We start from the raw sequence: 24,955 nt of genomic DNA, 5'->3' as shown, positions 1-24,955 counted from the left end.
TGAAATAGTGAAGTCTTTCAAAAATTTCTAGATAGATGTAAATACCCATTATCACATAAGTATGTAGTAGTGTTCCTTGTAATTTTTTTGACTTTTTCATTTTGATCCTTTTATTATTTTCAGACTTGCTGTGGTAAAGGACATCTCTGGTAGTAAGGTGTCACTCTATAGCATACATGCTCACCCTGTTAATGAACATCAGTATTGTGTTAGTGGACACGACCAGTATGTACGTGTGTATGACAGGCGACTGGGCTGCTATGCTGTTTTGAAATTATGCCCCCGTCATTTGGTGAGTATGTTTGTTGGGGGTTATTGTTGATTCATGAATTTTTTTATTTTCTCATTTATAGGTCAAATACCTAATTCGTCTTAGTGGCCCTTAGTCATAGACTTTAGGTGTCTAAATTCTTAAAAGTCGTGTAATTTGAATATTTAATCATCATCGTCATCATCCAGGTGCCATATCCCCAAGGATGTCGGCCATCATGGCTCGCCATTCCTCTCTATTTCCGGCTCTCTGCAGCAACAGAGCAGCAGACATTCTTCCTCCAGTCATTCTCACCAATCCATCCATGTACTTTTGTCTAGGTTTCCTCTCGGTCTCCTTTGTCTACCTGTCAGTGAGGCCAAAAGCTCTCTTTCAATGCCTAATCTCTCTAATACTGCCTCATTAGTTTTCCTTTCTGTCCATGATATTTTAAATATCCTCCAAAACCACATTTCTGCAGCCTGTAACCTCAAAGTCCAAGTTTCACAGCCATACAATAATACAGACCAAACAAAACATTTCACAAACCTCCTCCTTAGATTCATAGATATTTTCAAGTTGGTGATTAATTTCTTGATCATACCAAGGGAATCTTTTGCCATTTAACCATAGCCTTTAGCTAATTAAATGTGTGGTAGTATTTAATACAGTTGAATTGTCCACAGAACAAACACACTGCAACTCTTCTTGTACACAGAATTATTCTGGGTTTACAGTCTCTTAGTCTTATAGTACAGTATCTTCAGTACACGAGCTGGTTTGGTATTTGATATAGTTAACAGAGTAGTTACTGGCCAGTCCCTCTTTTTCTTGCAGGCATTGGGAGTATTCAGAGTTTTGTTAGAGGTGGGACATTTGTTTCAGTATGAAGTTTTGTATAGCTTGTAAAAATATATCTTATAGAAAAAATTGCTGTTTGTTGCTATTAACTATGGGAACCTTCATCTTACATAGAACATTCATGAATTGGGCAGGAGGTATTGTCCAGCTACAAAATTGCAGAGAGCCTGCAATTATTAGAGTGTGAAAGAATTTAAAAGTGCAGTCACGTAAATGTCAGCTTCCTTGATCATGTTTATGAATATGACTCCTGTAATCTCTTACACAGCCTGATTGAACCAATGCAGAGGCTCTTTTGGCGTCATGCCATTGTATATCAAGCTGTATGAATGCTATACCGTAAAGTGTTATGGAACCCATTATTACTATTTAAAGAACATAAAAATAGGGTGGCATGTAGTATCATCATCTACTATCCTGTTTACAGGAAAGGCATAGAGAGTCTCATCTTCTTGCCACATCTCTCGGGTAGGATGCCTAGTTATGTAGCTCACCAACATGAATCATGATGATGGGCTGTTTGCAGTACAGGAGAGAAGTAGCATAAAGACCTTGCGCGCACATCATTTGTAGACCATGCCCTCTATGATACCTGTCGTAATTGAGCTTGTGTAGGTAAAAAGTATGTTGAATGCCCACCACAGGTCCTTAGGAGGTTTCCAAGAATTGTTTAATTTTCTCAGCTTGGCATCTCCAGACATTTGTCTTCAGTATTTGAGGAGATGGGAAGTTCTTCCTAAACATGAACAAGTTACCATCCTTCGTATCACATCTTTTTTTTATGCTAGGGCCAGAAGCTTCCCCCAGAGGCTTGCACAACACCTGACATAGGTTATAAAAAATAAAAGTAATTAGTGAATATTGCTCTATGAAAAAATCTGTGAATTAGTAAATTTTCGGTGGATATTGTTATATCTCAATTTTAGGGAGTCTAGTAATAGTTGTTTTGAAGGAAGCTCCTGCTCGCTATTGGGTAGGATGACTGTACCCTGTACATAATTCAATGTTTCGTGGCTTGTAATTATTACCTTTATATTATTTATTTCTGTTATACTTAAAAAGGCAGTGATATATTTGGAGATATGTTTTACAGAAAAATCTATGACTAACTGAAGCCGCAAATCCAGAACCACATTATTTTCCATAAGAAGTGAACTGTAAATATTTAACATTTAAGTCCCCCTCATTTTGGGACCACCTTGACGTGGTGAGGGGGCTCTCGAACCTCAGGAATCTCTTCCCAGGTTCGAACCCAAGAGTCCCATATGACATTATATATTTTCGAGTAAACTTATGTGGACCTTTCCATTTTTTGCCAAAATTTTTGAAAGCAAATAAATGAGAAAACATCATGGCTTAACGTGGAGTTAAATCCGAAGCTAAATAGTGAGAACTGTGGTAGAGATCCATCATCTACCCGACAATGTTCGGACCTGTTTTTCAGGCGGAACTATTCTGTGGAGCTGGACCACGGATTCCAGGGGGGGCCTGGTTCTAGGAATAGAACTCTCGGCATTCTATCCAGTTTGCCCATAATGTGATTAGGATGGGGATAATTGTATTAACATAATACTCTTAGTCCTAGCAAGCGGGTTCTGCTTACACTTGGGCCATACTAATCATGTTATGCCATCCCCTTTTGGGGTAGGGTAGGGATGCGGACATTTGGGAGTCCTTTCTCACTTGTGCCTTTGGCAGAAGATTTAACTTCGCGAAGGGCCAATGATATCTTTTCAAGATTTTTTTTTTTGTAAAAACTCAAAATTTATGAACTGTGAAATAAATGATTTGAGTACCCCTGGGCCCCATGGATGGAAAAATACGGCACAGTTGATGACCATTGGCACGTCACTCCCGAATTTCCTAGGTACTGCCACAAGTAGTGAAAGTACTATAAAAAGATACAAAGGAACACCCTGTTCCCAAGTAAAGCAGCAGAGCCAGAAAACCAAATAGAGTGCATAAATAAAAAAGAAACAAACAAAAATAAAATGGTAAACTCCAATATCGTAACAATGGAACCATATATGATGAACAATAATTCTGAATTAGAGACAAATAATCCTCCCAGCAATACAGAAAAATATAAAAATCATAATAGACAAGCAACATACATAAAACAAGGACCAAAAAGAAACAAAAATTACCGACTTAATCCCACATTGGTACATTTTGATGACCTCTTTGGACCAGATAATTGGTCAAGATTTCTAGTCCTCTAAGCTGACAACAAAATCTCAGCAGCAATGCTAGAAAACAAATTACTTAACATATATCCAACACAAAGAATGGAATGCAAGACACTCAGGACAATGAATGGCTTATCCAAGTAACCAATAAAAAGCAGTCCACTGCCTTTTTAAGTATACAGAAATAAAATAATATAAAGGTAATAATTACAAGCCACGAAAACATTGAATTATGTACAGGGTACAGTCATCCTACCCAATAGCGAGCAGGAGCTTCCTTCAAAACAACTATTACTAGACTCCCTAAAATTGAGATATAACAATATCCACGATTTAGAAATATACTCTATTTCAAGTAGGAAAGATAAAAGTAAAAATATCAACATTGCCAAAATAAAATTTACAGGCCAAGACCTACCATTTAAAATAAAAATTCTTGGACAAAATAGAGAAGTTCGTCCTTTTGTTCCTAAACCACTACAATGTACACAGTGCTCAAGGTATGGACACACATACAAAAGATGCCGTAATAAGGCTATATGTGCAGTCTGTGCATCAGATGACCATATCACTAATTGGAACTGTAATCAATCAAAATGTATCAATTGTGGACTAGCCCATCACACAAAATCTAAGGAGTGTTCATTTTACCAATATAACACAGAACTTCAGTTGTTAATAAATAGGACAGGAATGTCAATCATGGAAGCCAGACTTGAGCTAAAAGTTAGAGGAGTTAACAATCCATCCAAAGCCCCCACCTTTTCAAATGTGACTAAAAATCAAGACATCAAACAGCACAATGACAAACAAGATAGTATAAACATGGAAACTGGATTTCATACCAATAATACTGAAATCCAAAAGAAAAGTGATATTACAACAACCAATACCACCACTAACATAGATGTTTCAGTTATCCATGGAAAAGAACTTCCAATAGAAGAAGAAATAAATAATGATAATCGAACTGGCAAAAAGAAAAGAATTCTAGAAAGAACCCCACCTAAGGGAAAAAAAGTAAATATTGAAAATTACAATCAATCCAGAGAGACTCCAACTACACCAGGAGAACATTTTAAAAAAGATATTAAACTAACCTCATCACAAGTTGGAAATACACAATTACCCTCAATCTCAACTCAACAGCCAACATCTGGACAGTAAAGATCACTCTTTTACAATTTCCATCAAATAATACTAATGAAAATCATACCATTAAACCAAACCAAAATATAACTATCACCCCCCAACCATCCACAAGACCCAAATATCCCATTAGCAAAAACAAAACAAATAACCCCTCAAACCAACAGTCCTTATCACTACAAAAAAGGAACAATAGAATTACAAAACCAGAAATTTCTAAAGCTAGACCAAAAACTTCTGAACCAATAATTAACATTACCAAACATGCTTCATCTTGTGGTTGTACTGAATGCTTTGTAAGTACATATAACCAACTAACTACCAAGACAGAGGACACAGTACGAAATTGTATTGACAATTTTACCAAATTAAGGAGGTGCCCTTTAACACACCAACATGAGAACGAATTATGTTCTGAATCCTTAAAATACAAAAAGGAAATTATAAAATCAAAAAATAGACTTATAATATTCAACTATGAAAAACAAACAACTGCAGAATAACTAATAAGCCAACATACATACAAGATTACCACAAATCCCAATTCAAAATATTAAAAAACCACAAAAAATAATTCAAAATGCATATAAACTATGAGATAAAGTAAAATCAGCAATCAATTTACAGAATTTAACACCAATTCCTCCCAATAATGGAATATAAAATCATTCAATGGAATATAAATGGTCTCTTAACCCGACTACGTCTGGGTGAATTACAAAGAATCATACGAGACCACAACCCAATGTGCATACGTCTACAACATATAGGAAATAACCCTACAAATATCCAACACTATAAAATTGCCTGTTATTCACCAACTGACGGTGGAAAATTAGGAACAGCCATATACGTTCATAATAGCATTACATATGAACCTGTTGACATACCATCTATGCCATATCAAATAACATCAATTAAACTGTATATGCCTGATAAAAGTAAAATTACTATTTGTAATTTATATAACCAACCAAATTTCAATGCAAATTTCAGTGATTTTTCTGAACTTATTAGCAAAAGTATACAGGAACCATTACTTATAGTAGGAGATTTTAATGCACATAATCCATTATGGGATATTAACCCTTAAACGCCGACTGGACGTATTTTACGTCGACATTTTTTGTCTCTCGGGTGCCGACTGGACGTATTTTACGTCGACATACAAAAGTTTTTTTAAAAATTTGCGGAAAAATACTTTTAGGCCTACCCAGCGAAAACTTTTGAAATCAGCGCCTTGGGGGATGCTGGGAGTTCACGGATCAAGGTGTTGTTTGTTTACAATCGTTACGCAGGCGCGCAAGCGCGAATTTCTTTCTTGCCGCACTAAAAAGTATCTGTGACACATCTCGGAAATTATTTTGTCACTTTGACATAATTTTTTTACCATTTTAAATTAGCCGTTACATAGACTATTATATATGAAAATGTGCGCATTTTTATGTAGAATACAACAAAAAATACTCATGATTGTAGCTTTTATCAGTTTTAAGATATTTTCATATAAATAACGATAAGTGCCAAAATTTCAACCTTGCGGTCACTTTGACTCTACCGAAATGGTCGAAAAACACAATTGTAAGCTAAAACGCTTATATTTTAGTAATATTCAATCATTTAACTTAATTTTGCAACTAATTGGAAGTCTCTAGCACAATATTTTGATTTATGGTGAATTTATGAAAAAACTTTTTCCTTACGTCCGCGCGGTAACTCTTCCGAAAATAATCATACATGCGATTGTGGTAATGTTTGCACCATTTTAAATTAGCCGTTACATAAAGTTTTATATATGAAAATGTGCGCAATTTTTTTCATGCACAATACAACTAAAAACAACCCATGGTTGTAGCTTTTATCAATTTTGAAATATTTTCATATAAAAAATGATAAGTGACAAATTTTCAACCTTCGGTCAATTTTGACTCTACCGAAATGGTCGAAAAACGCAATTGTAAGCTAAAACGCTTATATTCTAGTAATATTCAAGCATTTACCTTCATTTTGCAACAAATTGGAAGTCTCTAGCTCAATATTTCGATTTATGGTGAATTTATGAAAAAAATAACATTTTCTTTACGTCCGCGCGGTAACTCTTCCGAAAAAATCATACGTGCGATGGTGGTAATGTTTGCACCATTTTAAATTAGCCGTTACATAACGTTTTATATATGAAAATGTGCGCAATTTCATGTATAATACAACAACAAATAGTTGAAGGTTGTAGCTTTTCTCATTTTCGAAATATTTGCATATAAATCATGATAAATAGAAAAAAAACCACGTTCGGTCAAATTTGACTCTACCGAAATGGTCGAAAAACGCAATTGTAAGATAAAACTCTTACAGTCTAGTAATGTTCAGTCATTTATCTTCATCGTGAAACAAATTCGAAGTCTCTAGCACAATATTTAAATTTATGGTGAATTTAAAAAAAAAACTTTCCTTCCTTCCCTCCGCGCGGCTTCTCCGCCCACAAACCTCCGAAATGCGTAAGTCCCATTCTCGGAATATTTGCTCCATTTCATATTAGGCATTTCATAGAGTTTTATATATGAAAATGTGCGCAATTTTGTGTAGAATAAAACGAAAAATATTTGAAAGTTGTAGCTTTTCTTATTTCCAAAATAATTGCATATAAAAAATATATATAAAAAATTCGATATTCGGTCAACTTTAACTCGTCAGATATGGTCGAAAACTGCATTTGTAAGCTAATATTCTTACAGTATAGTAATATTCAATTATTTGTCTTTATTTTGAAAGAAATTGGAAGTCTCTAGGACAATATTTAGATTTATGGTGAATTTTTGAAAAAAATATGTTTACGTCTGCGCGTTACGAATTCATGCATTATTTTGTGATAATATTTTCTCTGTGTTGCTTTTATCGTTTTACAATTTGTTACATACCAAAATGATCGCAATTTAGTGTACATTACAACGAAAAAAAAGTAACTTGTTACCTTCAACCGTTTTGCGCACAGCGCGATTTGAATACAATTATATATGAAATTTTGTTTTTGCGCTATCATATATCGCATTATTTATATATGATAATGATAATTTTTTTCATTTCTGATGGTTGCATACTAAACTTCAGGCAATGACAAAAAAAGAAGCCAAAAATGAACTCTTAATCTTCAAAACTAAGCGCGCTATGATTTTTTGAAAAAAAGATTTTTTCCGCTCCCGCGCTCACTCTGAAACGTCTCCGGCACACGGGAGACATTTTTTTTTTTACCGCTTCGGCGTTTAAGGGTTAATAACCCCACTGACACATCTGGAATCAACATAGAGAATACTATAATGAAACACAACCTGTATTGTCTCAATGAAAGTGAAGTTCCAACATATTTTTCAAATACACACCTAACCTTTTCTTCAATTGACATTTCATTATGTTCAAATGATGTAGCGGAGAAATTTGAATGGAACGTCCTAGACGATTCATACACAAGTGACCATTTCCCAATCATTCTGAACTACTTAAGTAATGTCAAAATATTGCCACCTACAAGATATAATATCCAAAAAGCTAACTGGGATAAATATTTCCTATACACACGAAACATACCACCATTCCCACATAATGAAGATCACAATACTACATGTGAATCCTTCTCAAACTTCATAATAAATGCTGCAGATAAAAGTATTCCAAAAACCAAATCACATTCCACAAAATCCCCTGTCCCATGGTGGAATCCAACATTAACAACATTAAGTAAAATAAAACATATATTGAGTCGCAATCTAAACAGACTCAAAACTCGCCTTAAATCACTCAACAAAATGCTCTATAGTATAAACATATTAAACAAAAATAGTTATAACAAACAAACATAACAATTAACCACATTAAAACACTATATAACAAATATACAGCCAAATTTAGAAAAACGGTTATAGCTGAAAAAATCGCATCATGGAAGGAATATGTCTCAAACATATCTTCAAACACATCCACAAGGGATGTCTGGCAAAAGATAAGGAAAATCAATGGAAAACATATAAGACCTCCAAGAAGTGCAATACATTTAAATGGAAAAATATACCATGATACTTATGAAATATCAAACATAATTGGGAAACATTTTGAAAACATCAGTGCTTACTCCAGCCTAGATACACATTTTCAAAATATCAGAAAACAAAAAGAAAATATAATACTCTATTTTGAAACTCTTGAAGACCTGGAATATAACTATATTTTTAACATGGATGAACTAGATAATGCCATCAACTCTTGTCATCCTCTGCACCAGGATATGATAAAATATCATTTGAAATGATAGAAAAATTAGCTCCTATAGCTAAATCATATTTATTAAAAAGAATTTTAACAATAGTATCTGGCTAAAACGTGTCTTTCCTGATAAATGGAAACATGCCATAATTATTCCAATAAACAAACCAGGAAAGGATGCAAGTAATCCATCCAATTATAGACCGATATCTCTAACAAGTTGCCTATACAAAATCTTAGAAAAAATAGTTAATGCACGATTAACGTATGTAATAACCAAAGAATCCATTTTAACACCAACACAATCTGGTTCAATAGCTGGCAGATCAACCCTAGATCCCTTAACACATTTAGAAGATCATATCAAAAAAGGCTTTGAACAAAAGAAATTAACATAGCTATATTTTTGATATAGAAAAAGCATACGATACAACATGGAAACATAACATCATGCAAAAACTCCACTCCAAGGGACTAAGAGGCCACTTACCAATATTTATTAAGAACTTCTTAACAAACAGAACTTTTCAAGTAAGAATAGAAAATTCCTACTCAGTAACCTATAAACTGGAAGAAGGAATCCCTCAAGGTAGTGTCTTGAGCTGTACATTGTTTGCTTTAGCAATCAATGACATACTATAAATTTACCAAGTGGTGTAAAAAACAGTTTATATGTTGATGACTTTGTCATTTACTATACGAGTAGTAATTTGAGACATGCTCAGAGAGTTCTCAGTACTGCCATTTTCAAATATATGTAGTTGGGCAAATTCAATTGGATTTAAATTTTCAACTGATAAAACAAAAGCAATCGTCTTCTACACAAAGACAAAAGGTGGATGAAGAACCAAACAATCAAACTGCATCTTTATAGCACTGAAATACAATTTTGTACAAAAATCAAGTATCTAGGAGTAATATTTGATCAACATTTAAATTGGAAAGAGCACATCAAATACATTAAAGCCAAGGGCATCAAAGCCCTTGCCATATTAAAAAAGTTATCACACACTAATTGGGGAGCAAAGCGAGACATTTTATTAATGATATATAAGGCAACAGTCTTATCCATAATAGATTACTGCTGTCCAATATATTCATCCGCCTCAGAATCTGCATTAAAATCTCTCGATGCAGTGCACCATGATGGCGTGCGATTGTGCACAGGAGCATTCCGATCGTCCCCAACAAACTCACTTTTGGTGGAGGCAGGTGTTTTGTTCCTTAAAACATCACCGTAATTTAATAACAATACAAAGAGGTCTTTCAATGCAAGCGGGATCGTCTCCTGCAGCTTACTGCTTCCAAAACTGTAATCAAGTAACAGCAATTAATAGTACTAGCTCTTTCCCAAAAAGAGCTAGATACATAATGAAACATGACATAATATGGATCCAATTTTTCACCCACCAATGGAATTGCCACCACCATGGATTTTAAATCGAGTAAAGATATGTACCTCCCTGTCTTACCTACTCAAAAAGCAAATGACAAGTACGGAAATGTACCGCCAACATACTTTGGAGCACATTAGAAGAAAAGGCGACAAATTTATGGTATATACAGACGGCTCCAAAAATAATGTTGGAGTAGGAGCATCTGCATATTCGAAAAATATGTTAATTAAAAAAGCCACCTTCAATATCATCAGTATTTACTGCTGAAGTCACAGCCATACAGATGGCTCTAGATATGATATCTGAGGCAAAAGCAAGTGTGTCTGTTATTTTCAGTGACTCACGTAGCGCTATAGATGCAATAAGACCGTATAAACCAGGAAACCAAATAGTACAGGAAATTCAAATAAAAATTCATCAACTCCTCCAATCAGGAATATCAATGGAAATATGTTGGATCCCAGCACACGTGGGAATAAAGGAAAGGAAATGAATATGCAGACTCTGCTGCCAAATTAGCCTGCACTATCCCTCCAACAATTTCATATGCCCCAGTGTCAGACTGGGTAAAATCTGTTAAAACATTGATTTACCAGGATTGGAAAGAAGAATGGGCCTCGGTGCCAACAACAAATAAACTTAAAAACATAAAAACTGAAGTCTATGCATGGAGGACATCCTCACAGGAGGAAAGATCGAAGAGGTGATCCTAGCAAGGCTCCGTATAGGACACACAAGATTCTCACATGGTCACTTGATGTCAACACCACATGCTGACCCAGTGAAATGTAACAGATGTCAAACACCCATGACAGTGCAGCATTTGCTTGTTGAGTGCCCAAATTGGACCCAGCAAAGATCTATTTATCTGCGGAGTTCGGAAATGAAAAATATTCTTGCTGAAAGCAGGGATTTTTCAATTAATAAAATCATAAATTTTTTAAATAAGACGGGTTTTTCAAATAAAGTCTAATTTTTTTTTTTTTTTTTCTCAGGATTGATCCCTGAGAACCAGCCCGAGAAGAGTCTACTTGAGACTCAGAGGTCTGGAAAAACTAACCCCTATTAATATATATTAACATTTAAGTATTATAAGTTTAATGCTCAGTATTTATAGCTATTACACTAATTGTTCTTGAAAAGTGAATGTATTAAAATTATTTCACATTGCTTTTGGTATTTCAGCAGAGAATACAAAACCCTGGGTACTAGGATGGTGCTGTCTTTGCTGATATCTCAGAATATGTATCCATAGGATTGGAAATTAGTAAAAAAAAAATAAATAAAAAATAAAAGCTGAATATAGAAGATAAAGAATGGAAAAAATAATACAGTACGAGATCTTTTATATTGTGACTTAAGATAGGATTCCATTTCAAATACTGATGGGATGTATAATAAAAAATACAAAGATAAAAATTATTATAGTAAAAATAGGGGAATACCATTTTTTAAGTGAACAGTAATGAGATAAACTGGATAAAAAAAACTTACAAATTGTATTAATGTGGTCACCAATTTATTAGTATAATAATAATAGGATACGTAGATGGTATGTGAAAAAATTAATCATAAGTGTAATAATTAGATAATAATGGGAGTCTTTTGTAGACAGTCTTCGGTTTAATTTTCGAGGAAGCTTTGCTAGGACATACATCAACTCGGTGTTCTATGGATAAAAATGGCAAAAAATAAGCATCAAACTTATTGCAATCAACCTCCATCCATAGACAGTCCCATTAGTCCAGTAGCAGGAGAACAGAGCGATGATTAAAGTGCTGAACACCTTCAAAATACCTTGGTGTTCTTTAAAGGCAGCTCCTTCTATTCTGTCAACACAACGAGATTAAGATGGGTAGCTACACTATCCATGGTTAAGGGAGCAATAGTGAAAATGTCATAAAAATCCAGTGGAGTTTACAAGTAAGTAAATCCTTGACTGTAACTTGGGCTTGAACGAACTTAAGATTGGCAGTGAAGTTCTTTTTCAGAACTCAGCTGCCTGTAAAATTCACTACCGTTCATGACAATGCTGCAAGTTCATGAAAAGAAAACAGCAATATCTGGAATTTTTTTTTTTTTTTACCAAAGATTAGATAATGCTAAAGGCTGTTGGTGCTTAAAAAGTATTTACTAGTCAAACAAAAAGAAATATAAAATTATTCAACAACACTTCACATTTTCCAAAAAAATCAGCATAAGAAAGTAGGAACAGTAACAATTTACAGGAGTAAGATAATGTAACTAAAAGAAATAGCAATGGTTTATGTGGCAGTGAATCATTTTTAAATGCTATAAAGATAGAAGTTACTTGTGGGAGGGGTTTTCCAAAACTGAAAGGCTATCAAAAGAAATCTATGTTTACCAATTCTGAATGTGGAATAGAAGTACCACACTACTTGAGAACAATCCCATCTATAAGTAATGTGATTGAATTTCCATCATTATTATTATGAAGTAGCTACATGAAATCATTTAGCACTTTTGTAGACTTCCATAAACTTACAAAATCTAATTTTGTTATAAAAATATATTATCAAAATCTTAGCTGATTGATTGAGTACATACTATCGATATCTGCATTGTCATTAGCTGCTAGAAGAGATGTAATTTAGAGATACTTTTCATGTAAATTAACAAAGTTAGGTTGAAAATGTGCACAGTACTTGATTGTATAAGCATTAAATGTGATTGCCTGTTCCGAACATCACTTTCACCTGTTAGGGTTCTAGGAGTTGTAGTGCCCATCCTAAATTATTAACGAAGCAATTTAGGAATCAATTTTGTGGGGTCAGAAATCCTGAGGTTCCTGTGTCTAAGTATGTCATTGCTTTATTTATTAAGTCTTTAATCCTGGAAGTACACCATGCATTTTCTCCTTTTGAAACCACATGATTTTGGAGCAGCAGCTACTTTTATTTGTTTTTATGAACACTTCTCTCTAGATCATCTAGTTTCAGTGGCACATTAGAGGTGTAGCTCTGTGCCTACTTCTAAATACTGGAGAGGCACCGAGATCCAGTATGAAGACTGTATGTAACACCTATGAATTCAGCAGGGAAGATTATCTCCTGGTCTTCCTGTTACGTGTTATGAACAGGTAAAGGTTCTTGATATTGACCTCCATCCTGGATAAGTGGGAAACCATTTGTAAATGAATTTGTGCTGGTAACATCTTACTCTACTTTTGTTTTAATTATTTTGCTTAGTTATATTTGCTTTGTTTTAGAGTAAGTAATGCGTGATTTGTATTGCAGAGCCATTGCTCCTCATCTGAGAAAGCTACTCTGAGCTGATTAAGTACCACTTTTTTTTGCTAATTGGTCTTGTTGCTTTGGGTGTGAGGTATTACAGCAACTCTGTTTGGTAGGTGATAACTCTCTTGGGATCATGGTTTAGTCATGGTTGAAACTCCTATCAGCTTTGCAGGCCTGAGACACCGTTACTGTGGGATTGTATTCATCAGTTAAGCAGTGATAAGGATATATACAAATACAGTGATACTGTCTGCTAATTTTATTACGGTATAGTATAGGGAAGTCTCTTAGCCTCCTTCATTACACACATTAGAGTCAGCAAAAAATTATTTAAGAGGGTAAGTTTAACTTCAAAAATAGTGATTTTTATGATAAAATAAATTTTTTAGGTACCCTCGATCATTGCAATCCATCCCGCTTCCCCTCCGAAGAGATTAAGAGAAGAATGATAGCCAAAACAGTGCCTGTCTTCCCCCTACTTCTAAAGGGTCGGGGTAACCTGCAAGAGCACATATTATTGATTTTTCAATTTTGACACTTTTTTTGAACCCTCACCAAGTATTATCATTCATCTTAAAAGAAAACAGTTCCTTCTGCAATATGAAAATAATTTACTTATGGTTCTTACAGTATGAAGCATCACCGACACCAACTGTGACTTGTGCAGTGTACAGCTGCAATGGAGATGCGGTGCTGGCTTCATACAATGATGATGACATCTACCTCTTTGACACGTCCCGTACAGATGCTGCTGATGCAGTCCACAGATATTCTGGACATCGAAATAATGCAACAGGTTAGTTCTGTTTCGTTAAAAGCATTATTTTTCCAAGGAATATCGGTATAAAAAATATAAGATGTAATGAATTACTGGAGCTGGAAATGAAACATAAGTAAAAACTTCAATATTACAGGCCATGAAATAGGACATGAAATTTGCTGAGACTGGAATTATTTATTTTGCCACAATGAAGGGTGGGTCATGAAACTGCTATATGCAGGTGACTAGCATTAATAGTGGAGTCTGAGGAATGTGGTGTAGAAATGTTTAAAAGATGGAAGCTCATGATAATGAGAAGAGGACAGAAGGTTAATTTCAGCAAAACCAAGCACATGCAACCTGAAAAGGAAGCAAAGGTATAAATATTACTAGGATGTGGCTTCTCAAAAGGTGCTCAGGCTTGCAAAGTGTTTATGGAATAAGAAGTTTCTAATGCCTGAAATATACAAGAAGAGTAAATGTAAGAGAGGAAGGAGGAGAGCACCATATCATAGGTTAATTGTAGATCTTAGAAGAGGTACAGGTGCACAATCCTTTATTGGAAATCCTTGGGGCAAGATGTGTTTTGTTTTTTGGAATTTTTCGAATTTCGGAACTGTGGGGTCAGAAGCATAATCAAACGTCACTACTGCAGCAAAAGCATTTTTTCCCTTTTTTTCATGTTTTTTCATTATAGTTATTTATTCATTACATCCGTATGACCTCCATGTGTTTTAAGAGAATCTCCTGCCACGCCCAAGGAGCCATATTAACCACGGCAGAACTGCCCATAACAAACTAATAAAAAGAAATTATATTATCCCTAATATTGAGATCATAGACCAGACAACAGATCCCCAACGTCTGCACCTCCTGGAAACCCTCCATATAGGAAAGAAGAAACCTAATTTGAACATCACTCAGGAAATGTTTCTCCTCCCTACTGCTGCCCAGAGAGCAGTGACTGACCCCCCGACAATGCTAGATAATCAGGAGCTCCCACCAGATGATAGGACTCATGACATCCATCCTCAGGCACACTTACTATGCCGCTCACGAGTCTCTCCGCGACCATCAATGAGAGATCCCTGACTTTGCGTAAGACTGGCTTGACCAATGAGAATTCAACTCTAGGTCTGAGGTGCTATAAATACTGAACACAGACTCTTGCTACAGTCCTTCTACCGACTCGTCTAGAAGATGACTTGCGAGGAGGTTGAAACGTCACGTGAATACCAGCTATACCAGCACCAACACCAGCTGTAAACCAAAGCTGACCCTGGCTTGGAATTGAACTAAACCTATGGAATAATACCAGCACTGATTATGACCCCTGCTTGACCTAGGATCCTATGCTATTAATACCAGTATACCAGAATCCTGTGTTAATAAAAGCTCACCTTCAGTATTTCTGTATTTTTAGAAATTCTCAATATGAATATTGGCCAGTTACTCAGAAACATCGCCGAGCCAGAGAAGTTAATGATAAGAAAGATAGAAAAAGCAATATATAAAATCAACTTGCTTGATTCTGCCATTCTCTTTAGTAATAATAATAATGATATTGTGAGTTGCTAGCCCTCCCTATTTCACATGATTTATTAAGTGAATATATCTGCATTGTGAAAATGCAGATGATTAATGAACTTTGGTGGAGAGGGGCTGCCTTATTTGCTTGCTTGCTTAACTAATCCTAATTTGTAACACAAATTATTTACCATTGTATCTTTATTTTAAAGCTGTTGCAAGGCAGTAATTTGTATATTGTACAGTAAAAGAAAATATTTTTTCAAGATTTCGAGAACTGTAGGCTGATCTGTGTTCAAGTACGTAGTATAATTTTTTTTTTTTTTTTTTTTTTTTTTACAGTTAAAGGAGTGAATTTCTTTGGTCCTGGCAGTCAGTATGTTGTATCTGGTTCAGATTGTGGCAACATTTTCATTTGGCATCGAGAGACGGAGGCTATCGTTCAGTGCATGCCAGGAGATGAAAATGGAGTGGTAAGCTCTTACTGTTACCTTTATGACTTTTCTTAAGGTAGGCCCCACTAAAGTTTTTCATAAAGTTGACATTTTGCTATATTGTTTTCAGAATTATGTAGAAATGTTTGCACAAAGTTCTTTCAAACAGTTATCAGTTTTATTTTGCTTCCCTACTGGCCCAGTCATCATCATAATATTAGTCACTTAAGGAAATTAATACAGTTCCTTTTAGAAAATGTAGTTTCATACAATCAACTTACCTGTCAGATATATACATAGCTAAGACTCCGTCGTCCCCGACAGAAATTCAAATTTCGCGCCACTCGCTACAGGTAGGTCAGGTGATCTACCGGCCTGCCCTGGGTGGCAGGACTAGGAACCATTTCCGTTTTCTATCATATTTTTTCTGTCGCCGGTGGTATCAACATCGTTGTTACTACCTCCTGACTGGAATTCGCTTTTCAAGACAATTGATCATCTTTTTTGGACTTTTTGGTGACGTACCTGGATCGTTGTTTTGGCATTCGCTACCGTGGACTGGATTTGGACTTGCTTTTGATTTTTCTTCAAGAATGTCTGATTCAAGTGGTTGTGTGAGAGTGTGTGAATGTAGGCTGCAAGGTGAGGATACCGAAGGCTTCGGTTGATCCTCACACTGTGTGCCGCAAATGTAGAGGTTTTGACTGTTCTATTTCTAACACCTGTCATGAATGTGAGAGGTTGAATGTTGAGGAATGGAAAAGACTAACTTCTTACTTGAAGAAGTGAGAGAGGGATAGAATCAGAAGGGCTGCATCTAAGGGTGCGGGTAGTACAAGGCCTATTGAGCCTTTTAATGATTCTAACTCTTCATTAAACTATGCATTTGATTCTAATTCTGTATCAGGGCCCTCACTTGCTTTACATTCAGATTCGGCCTCGGAAATTGCTGATCTGAAAGCTACACTTCATAGGATGAAATCCAAAATGGCTGCCATGAAAGTGATTATTTTAGTGAAGTGAGTGCCCCCAGTGTTGTGGAGGGGGCGTCTGACCGTCTCTGCGACGCTCCCAGACCTAGACCTTTTTCAAGCTCCCAAGCCCAGAGGAGAAGAAAAGTCGAAAGCCGTACGGAGGTTGTGGAGAATTCCCCCCGGTCAGGCGTCCCTTCAGCAGGTTCTGTAGTTAGACAGACTGCTCAGGACCGCTATAGGAAAAGCATCCTCAGAGAGTGCTTCTCTTCGTCCGCCTCTCCCTCTCCTAAACGAGGGTGGAAGGATTCGGACCTTTCCAGGCCCCTGAAAAGGCACTGGAAAGAACCTGTGTTGGATTCAAGCCCTGAACGTTTTTCTGAAGAAGCGCCTCCCTCGATCAAGAAGGCTAAGAGGGTTTTGACGTCCCCTGGCTTTGACAAAACTCCTTCGAGGTCTCCCTCTCCCGTTGAAGAAGACACCGGAGAAGCTTCCAAGAGGATTATTTTAGCTGTACGAGAACAGTTATCCGCCTTGGTAGGAGTCCTTTCGAAGGATCCTCCTCGTAGAAAAGACGGGAGGCTTCCTGTCAAGATGTCTCGTCTTCCTTCTCCCGCCAGGAGTGAGGCTCCTGTGGGACGTGAGGCGTATTATAGGCGTGAGATGTCTTCCGATAGAGAGTCATACGCCGCATATGAGGCGCCAGACAAGCGCGAGGCGCCAGCCAAGCGCGAGTTTTCTACCAGACGAGAAGCGTCTTATAGGATTGAAGTGCCAGATAAGCGCGAGCAACTTTACAGGCGCGAGGATTTAGCCAGACGTGATATATCTGCCAAGCCAGCAGCGTCAGCCAAGCGCGAGGCGCCAGCCAAGCGCGAGGATGCAGCCAGGCGCGAGGCGCCAGACAAGCGTCATCCAAACAAGGATATAGCGCCAGAGAGGCGCGAGGCGTCAGCCAGGCGCGAGGCGTCAGCCAGGCGCGAGGTTTCAGCCAGGCGCGAGGCGCCAGCCAAGAGTAATCCGATCAGGGATGTAGCGCCAGAGAGGCGCGAGGCGCCAGCCAGGCGCGAAGCGTCAGCCAAGCGTGAGGCGCCAGCCAGGCGCGAGGCGCCAACCAAGCACAAGGAGTCATCCAGGCGCGAGACGTCTGCTTTCATTCATAAGGGCTCCGTGCATGCTCTTAGCCCCTCTCCTATTAGGAGTTTGTCTCCCACAGAGAGAGAAATTGGGCAGGAAGACCCAGACCTGAAATTGAATTCTCCTTCTGATCCTTTCTTGGAAGAGGACTCAGAAGACGAGACTCACGGCAGAGAAGGGCTGTCTAACTATAAAGTTTTGACAGCTCTCCTTCTTCAGGAATACGGAGATGCCTTGACTTCTGCTGCTCCTCCTTCTCCTCGCTCACTTTTTTCATGCTCCAAGACGCCAAAGTCGTCGGCTTTTCTGAAGATGAGGCCGACGATTTCTATGAAGAGAGCTCTTCAGTCTCTGGATAGCTGGATGCTAACCAAAAAGGAGTTAGTTAGGACGGTGTTCTGCATGCCTCCCGCTAGACTTACGGGCAAGAGAGGTATTTGGTACCAGACTGGGGAGAATATGGGGCTCACACTCCCAGCTTCGGCTGAAGCTGACTTTTCCAGTCTGGTAGACGCACCCAGGAGACATAGCTTTCATAATGCAAGAATAACTTGGGGTCTTTCGGAGTTGGATCATCTCCTCAAGGGACTCTTTCATATTTTGGAAGTCTTCAACTTCCTGGATTGGTCCCTTGGGGTGATGGCCAAGAAGGCCCATGCCTCGGAAGGACTCGATCCAGACGTACTCCTTTCAATCTTGTCGTGCATTGACAAGGTGGTACAGGATGGCTCAGGGGAAGTCTCTTCTTTATTTGGAGCCGGTCTCTTGAAGAAGAGATCTGTTTTTAGCGCTTTTCTGACGAAAGCAGTTTCTCATTCGCAAAGGGCAGCATTGTTATTCGCTCCCAGGTCTGACTTTCTCTTCCCTTCACAGTTGGTGAGGGACATTTCCCGTTCGCTGACGGAGAAAGCGACACAGGATCTTCTCCTTCAATCGTCCAGGAAAAAGAGACCAGTGACGGTGGGAGAGAAGAAAGGTGTTAATATGCCTCTGCAGCCCTTTCGAGGAGGTCCTCCCTCTAGAGCTCCCTCTAAAAGGAAAGCGACTGAGAAGAGAAGTAGAGCTTCTTTCCGTCCCTTTAAAAGGGGAAAGTGAAGCTGCGTTCCTCCAAACACCAGTAGGTGCCAGGCTCCGGGGGTTTGCGGAAGCCTGGACTCTCATCGATACAGACGCTTGGTCAATGTCTGTTCTACAGAAAGGATACCTCATTCCTTTCCTGGACAATCCTCCCCTGACGTCAACTCCGCGGGAATTGTCCGCCAATTACAAGGGCCCTGTGTTGAAAGATACTCTTCAACGAATGGTGGATCAAATGTGGGACAAGAGAGCAATAGAGCTAGTGCTGGATCAAAGCTCCCCAGGGTTTTACAATTGCCTTTTCTTGGTTGCGAAAGCCTCGGGGGGCTGGAGACCAGTTCTAGATGTCAGCGCTCTGAACAAGTTTGTTCAGAAACAGAAGTTCTCCATGGAGACTTCTGCATCAGTCCTTGCGGCTCTTCGCCAAGGGGATTGGATGGTGTCTCTGGATCTCCAAGATGCCTATTTTCACGTCCCGATTCATCCTTCATCGAAGAAGTACCTCCGTTTTATGATGGGGGGAAGGATCTTCCAATTCAGAGCCTTGTGTTTCGGCCTTTCCACTGCTCCTCAGGTCTTCACGAGCCTGATGAAAAATGTGGCGAGATGGCTTCACCTGAAAGGTATCAGTATCTCTCTGTACCTGGATGACTGGCTCATCAGAGCAAAGTCAGAGAGACAGTATTTGGAGGACCTTGCTTTGACACTAAACCTGATAAAGACCTTAGGATTGCTCGTGAACCTCGAGAAGTCCCAACTGATCCCCAGCCAGAACTTGGTCTATCTGGGGATTCGGATGGATTCTCGGGGTTTTCGAGTATTTCCTTCTCAAGAGAGACTAACGAGAGGCTTAGAGAAAGTCTCTCTCTTCTTAGGGAAAGAACGTACTTCGGCGAGGGAATGGTTGAGCCTATTAGGGACCCTTTCTTCGCTCGAACAGTTCTTTCCTCTAGGAAGACTTCATCTCTGTCCTCTTCAGTTCTTCCTCAGAAGATCGTGGAACATGAAGACAGGACTTCTTTCGGACAGTTTTCCCATTCCAGTTTGGATGAAATGTCACTTAGAATGGTGGTTGCCCCCACTGAAGGAAAACAAGGGTACTTCCCTAGAGACTCAGAACCCGAACCTTGTATTGTTTTCCGACGCGTCGGAAAAAGGTTGGGGAGCAACGTTGGGGAAGAGAGAGGTGTCAGGCACCTGGAATTCTCTTCAAGTGTCCTGGCACATAAACTGCAAAGAGCTGTTTGCCGTACACCTGGCCCTAAAGAGCTTCGAGTCTTTAGTGACGAACAAGATAGTCCAAGTGAATGCGGACAACACAACCGCCCTTGCCTACATTCGAAAGCAAGGAGGGACACATTCGTATGCCCTATACGAACTCGCAAGAGACCTTCTTTTGTGGACTTCCCAGAGGAACATCTCCCTTTTGACGAGGTTTGTTCAAGGAGTAAGGAACGTGAGAGCAGACAGGCTGAGCAGGAGGAACCAGGTCCTTCACACTGAATGGACCCTCCACTCAGAAGTTTGTCGGAGTCTCTGGTCTCTTTGGGGGACTCCTCATGTCGACCTCTTTGCCACATTCCTCTCAAAAAGACTGGAAGTCTTTTGCTCGGTAGTAGAAGACCCCAGAGCTCTAACAGTAGACGCCTTCCTTCTAGATTGGTCTCATGTAGACGTTTACGCATTTCCCCCATTCAAGATTCTGGGGCAAGTGCTCAGGAAGTTTGTGACATCAAAGGGGACGAAAATGATCCTAATAGCCCCCTTTTGGCCAGCTCAAGAGTGGTTCACAGAGGTGCTGGAGTGGATGGTAGACTTCCCAAGATCCCTCCCACAAAGGATGGATCTTCTCAGACAACCACACTTCGAGAGGTTTCATCAAAACCTCCCCGCTCTCGCTCTGACTGCCTTTCGACTATCGAAAGACTTGTCAGAGCGAGAGGCTTTTCTCGCAAGGCGGCAAGCTCGATCGCTAGAGCCCGGAGAACTTTCACTATCTGAGTTTACCAGTCTAAGTGGGAAGTATTTAGGTGGTGCAAGTCGAAGAAGGTGTCCTCCTCCAGTACCTCTGTAACAGAAATCGCTGATTTTCTGTTATATTTGAGAGAGGAATCTCGTCTCTCCGTAGCCACTATAAAGGGCTATAGGAGTATGCTTTCAGCCGTCTTTAGAAATAGAGGCCTAGATCTAGCAAATAATAGAGATCTACACGATCTGATTAGGTCGTTTGAGACCAGTAAGTCTAAGATTACATCTCCCCCTAACTGGAATCTCGACGTGGTCCTGAAGTTCTTGTCCTCAGGAAGATTTGAACCTCTGCATTTGGCCTCATTTCGTGACCTAACGAGAAAATGTTTGTTTCTTTTGTCACTGGCGACTGCTAAGAGAGTTAGTGAACTGCACGCCCTTAGTGATAAAGTGGGATTCAAACTAGATTCAGCCATCTGTTCATTCAAAGATTTATTTTTGGCGAAGAATGAAAATCCTTCGAATCCCTGGCCGAGAAACTTCGAAGTTAAAGGCTTATCGGGTCTCGTCGGCAGGGAAACTGAGAGGTCTCTTTGCCCAGTAAGGGCTCTAAAGTTTTACATGCAGAGAAAGAAACAGTTGGGAGGTTCTAGACAAGGTCTCTGGTGCTCGGTGAAGGATCCTTCAAGACCTATGTCCAAAAATGCTTTAGCCTTTTTTGTTAGGAACGTCATTACCGAAGCTCATAAGGCTTGCACGGATGACTCTTTGAAACTCCTGAGAGTGAGAGCTTATGAGGTGAGAGCAGTAGCTACGTCTCTCTCTTTTCAGAGAAATATGTCACTAAAGAATATCTTGGAAGCGACATATTGGAGGTGTAATTCAGTGTTTGCTTCTCACTATTTAAAGGACGTTTGTGTGACCTACGAAAAATGTTTTTCTTTAGGTCCTTTCGTGTCTGCGGGCACAATCCTGGGTACAGGAGCTAACACCAATCCTTTAAATGATGCATAAGTCTAATAGATATGTTCTAGACTTTCTGCTGAGCAGGTGCAGGTGCCGCACAGGCGGCCAGTCACTTTAGTTCAGTAAGGAACTCTTGTGATATCTTTTATTAGATGAGTATTATAAAAAAAATTTTTGGAAATTAATGTGTGCGTGTGCAATTTGGATTAGAGTTATGGTTGTTGTGAAGAGTTTGGGGATAACTCGGAGCAATTTTTAATACTAACATGGTGGCTAGGATCAGGTGGTCGGGATTGGTTGTGTGCTCCTTCATAAGGTGTGTTGTCATATAAGTGGATCAGCACCCATTGACAAAGTCCTTTCAGGCTCTGCCGAGTAAGTGGATGAGACCCCTTCGGCAGACCCACAAGAAACTCTTGGCCATAGATCACATATCTCGCTAAAGTTTCTTGAGGTGATGCAGACTCCTGGGCTACAGCCACAAAGTCTACCACCTATCAGGTAGGAACCAAGGTTTTTTTTTTTATACCTACAACATATGTTGTTTTCCTGTCTATTCCAGAAGTAGCTGTCTCTTACCCTTCACCGAAGGGTGCCAATCAGCTATGTATATATCTGTCAGGTAAGTTGATTGTATGAAAATGATATTGTTTAAATACAATAAAGTTTCATACATACTTACCTGGCAGATATATATGATTAGGGCCCACCCAGCCTCCCCGCAAGGAGACAAGTGGAAGAGAAAAAATATGATAGAAAACGGAAATGGTTCCTAGTCCTGCCACCCAGGGCAGGCCGGTAGATCACCTGACCTACCTGTAGCGAGTGGCGCGAAATTTGAATTTCTGTCAGGGACGACGGAGTCTTAGCTATGTATATATCTGCCAGGTAAGTATGTATGAAACTTTATTGTATTATAACAATATCATGTTCTTTTACTGTCCTAATTATTTTGACCAGGAGGTGAAAATTATTTAAGTAGTTGATGTTTGCTAAAGCCCCTATTATGGTAATTATGGATTTGTGTTCCTGACATCTTTGATCACTGTTTGCTTTTTTGATAATTTGAAAAATTTATTTTGGATTAAAAGGAGAACAGTCTTACATTTTTACTTACATTCTCAAAACCCAGCCCTTGTAACCAAGAGAGGTTTCAGGTGTTTTGAAGTACTTGATGCAACAAGGTAACATGGTGATGTTACATTCTAAGGGTTCTCTAAGGGTTCTCTAAGCTTTTTAAAATAAATAAGTTTTTTCAGGTTCAGGTAGAAGCAACAATGTCAGGTGTATTCAACCAAGAAGGAGTGCCACTAGGAAGTGTTCTAGTTCTAACCTTTTTCACCCTAGCAATTAATTGGTATCCAAAATAACTCCCCCGAGTTGTAGCATATACTGTTTTTGTTGACAACTTTTTGATATCTTTTGCAGCAACAAGGACGGCAGTAGGTAAACACTACCTTCAGCTCTGCATTGATAATAAAGTAAAGTGGGCTGAGATGAATTGTTTTAGGTCTTCAACCAGTAAAACTTTTACCACACAGTTTATGCATATGAGATTCCATCCTGATCCATATCTGCTCATATTTGGGCAGAGAGTGCCATGTATAGCTGAAACAAGGTTTCTTGTGATTTTTTAACAGCATGCTGACTTTGATTCCACGTCTGAAATATATTTAGACAAAATGCTTGAATGCAATGGATTACCTGAGATTTTTGTCCCACATTCCTGGGGTGCTAACCAAACCCAGATGTTGAGACTATACAAAGCCTTGGTCTTTTCAAAATTACCTTATGAGTGTGAAGTGTATGCCTCAGCAATGTCCAGTAGTCTTAAAGTTCTTAATTAATTTCTTCATAGAGGAGCAAGATTGTGTACAAGAGCATTTCAAACATCTCCCATTAATACAGTAACCTCCCCGTTAACACGAGGGTTATGTTCCTGGAGATGTCGTGTTAGCCGAATTCGTGTTAACAGGGAAGTATTTCTCCATAAGAAATAATGGAAATAAGGGGGTTAACGTTCCAGGGCAATGGGAAACTTAATCTATTTTGGGATTTTGCCAGAAAAAAAACACTTTATTTATATATTTAAAGGTCACAGAAACAATAAAACACACATTCTTACCCTAGTTGTATTTATTTAAGAAAATACTGTTCAGTACATACGTAGTTGTAACGCACGTAAACTAGTATAAACACTATGACGCATCACTCCAGTTCCCACGCTCACCCCCTCTCCCTCCTCACTCGACTGTCCTTCCTCGGCCCGCATTCTCTTCTCACCCCCGTCTCCCTCCCCACCACCAACCCCTTTTCATCCCTCCTCCCTCCCTCCACTCCACTGTCCTTCCTCGGCCCCCTCTCTCTCCTCACCCTGCTCTCTTCCCTCGGCCTTCTCTCTTCCCTCAACCAGAACTGTTTTTTTTTTATAAAAAACTGGCTGAGTTTTGTTTGTGTTGTTTTCTTCTTCTTTTGTTTCTAGCATTACTGTGTAGCAGTTTTAGTTCTGACATTCACCTTTCTAGCTATTGTAGCACTCCTGTTGATGTTGGGATCCTTGGCTTCTAGGATGTCTAATGCTCCTCATATGGATGACAGCGCTTCCTCAAGATCACTTTTTGTTAGAATTCGCTCAGGCTCTGGGGTGGGTGCTGTAGGCCGTGATGCAACTGCCTCCAACTCTGCATTTTGTAGCTTCTCCATCTCCAAGAGTTCTTCGTTTGTCAATTCCTCTCGGTGTGATTCAAGCAGTTCTTCAATA

The 24,955-nt window shown here is 38.9% G+C and overlaps 1 protein-coding gene across 1 annotated transcript in view; it reads left to right on the top strand.

The window, feature by feature from the left end:
- LOC135200665 (DDB1- and CUL4-associated factor 8-like) overlaps positions 1 to 24,955 on the top strand; it is a 172,502-nt gene that overhangs the window by 61,107 nt on the left and 86,440 nt on the right. Inside the window, exons 7-9 of the mRNA XM_064229272.1 lie at positions 124 to 292; positions 13,985 to 14,150; positions 15,984 to 16,114. Of these exons, the coding sequence (XP_064085342.1) occupies positions 124 to 292; positions 13,985 to 14,150; positions 15,984 to 16,114 (466 nt within the window). The remainder of the gene's footprint in view (positions 1 to 123; positions 293 to 13,984; positions 14,151 to 15,983; positions 16,115 to 24,955) is intronic.

This window comes from Macrobrachium nipponense, chromosome 27 (assembly GCF_015104395.2).
Source record: "Macrobrachium nipponense isolate FS-2020 chromosome 27, ASM1510439v2, whole genome shotgun sequence".
NCBI classification, from domain to species: Eukaryota; Metazoa; Arthropoda; class Malacostraca; order Decapoda; family Palaemonidae; genus Macrobrachium; species Macrobrachium nipponense.
Note: the sequence above shows the minus strand (reverse complement) of the source record. Positions and strands in the feature narration are given on the sequence as shown.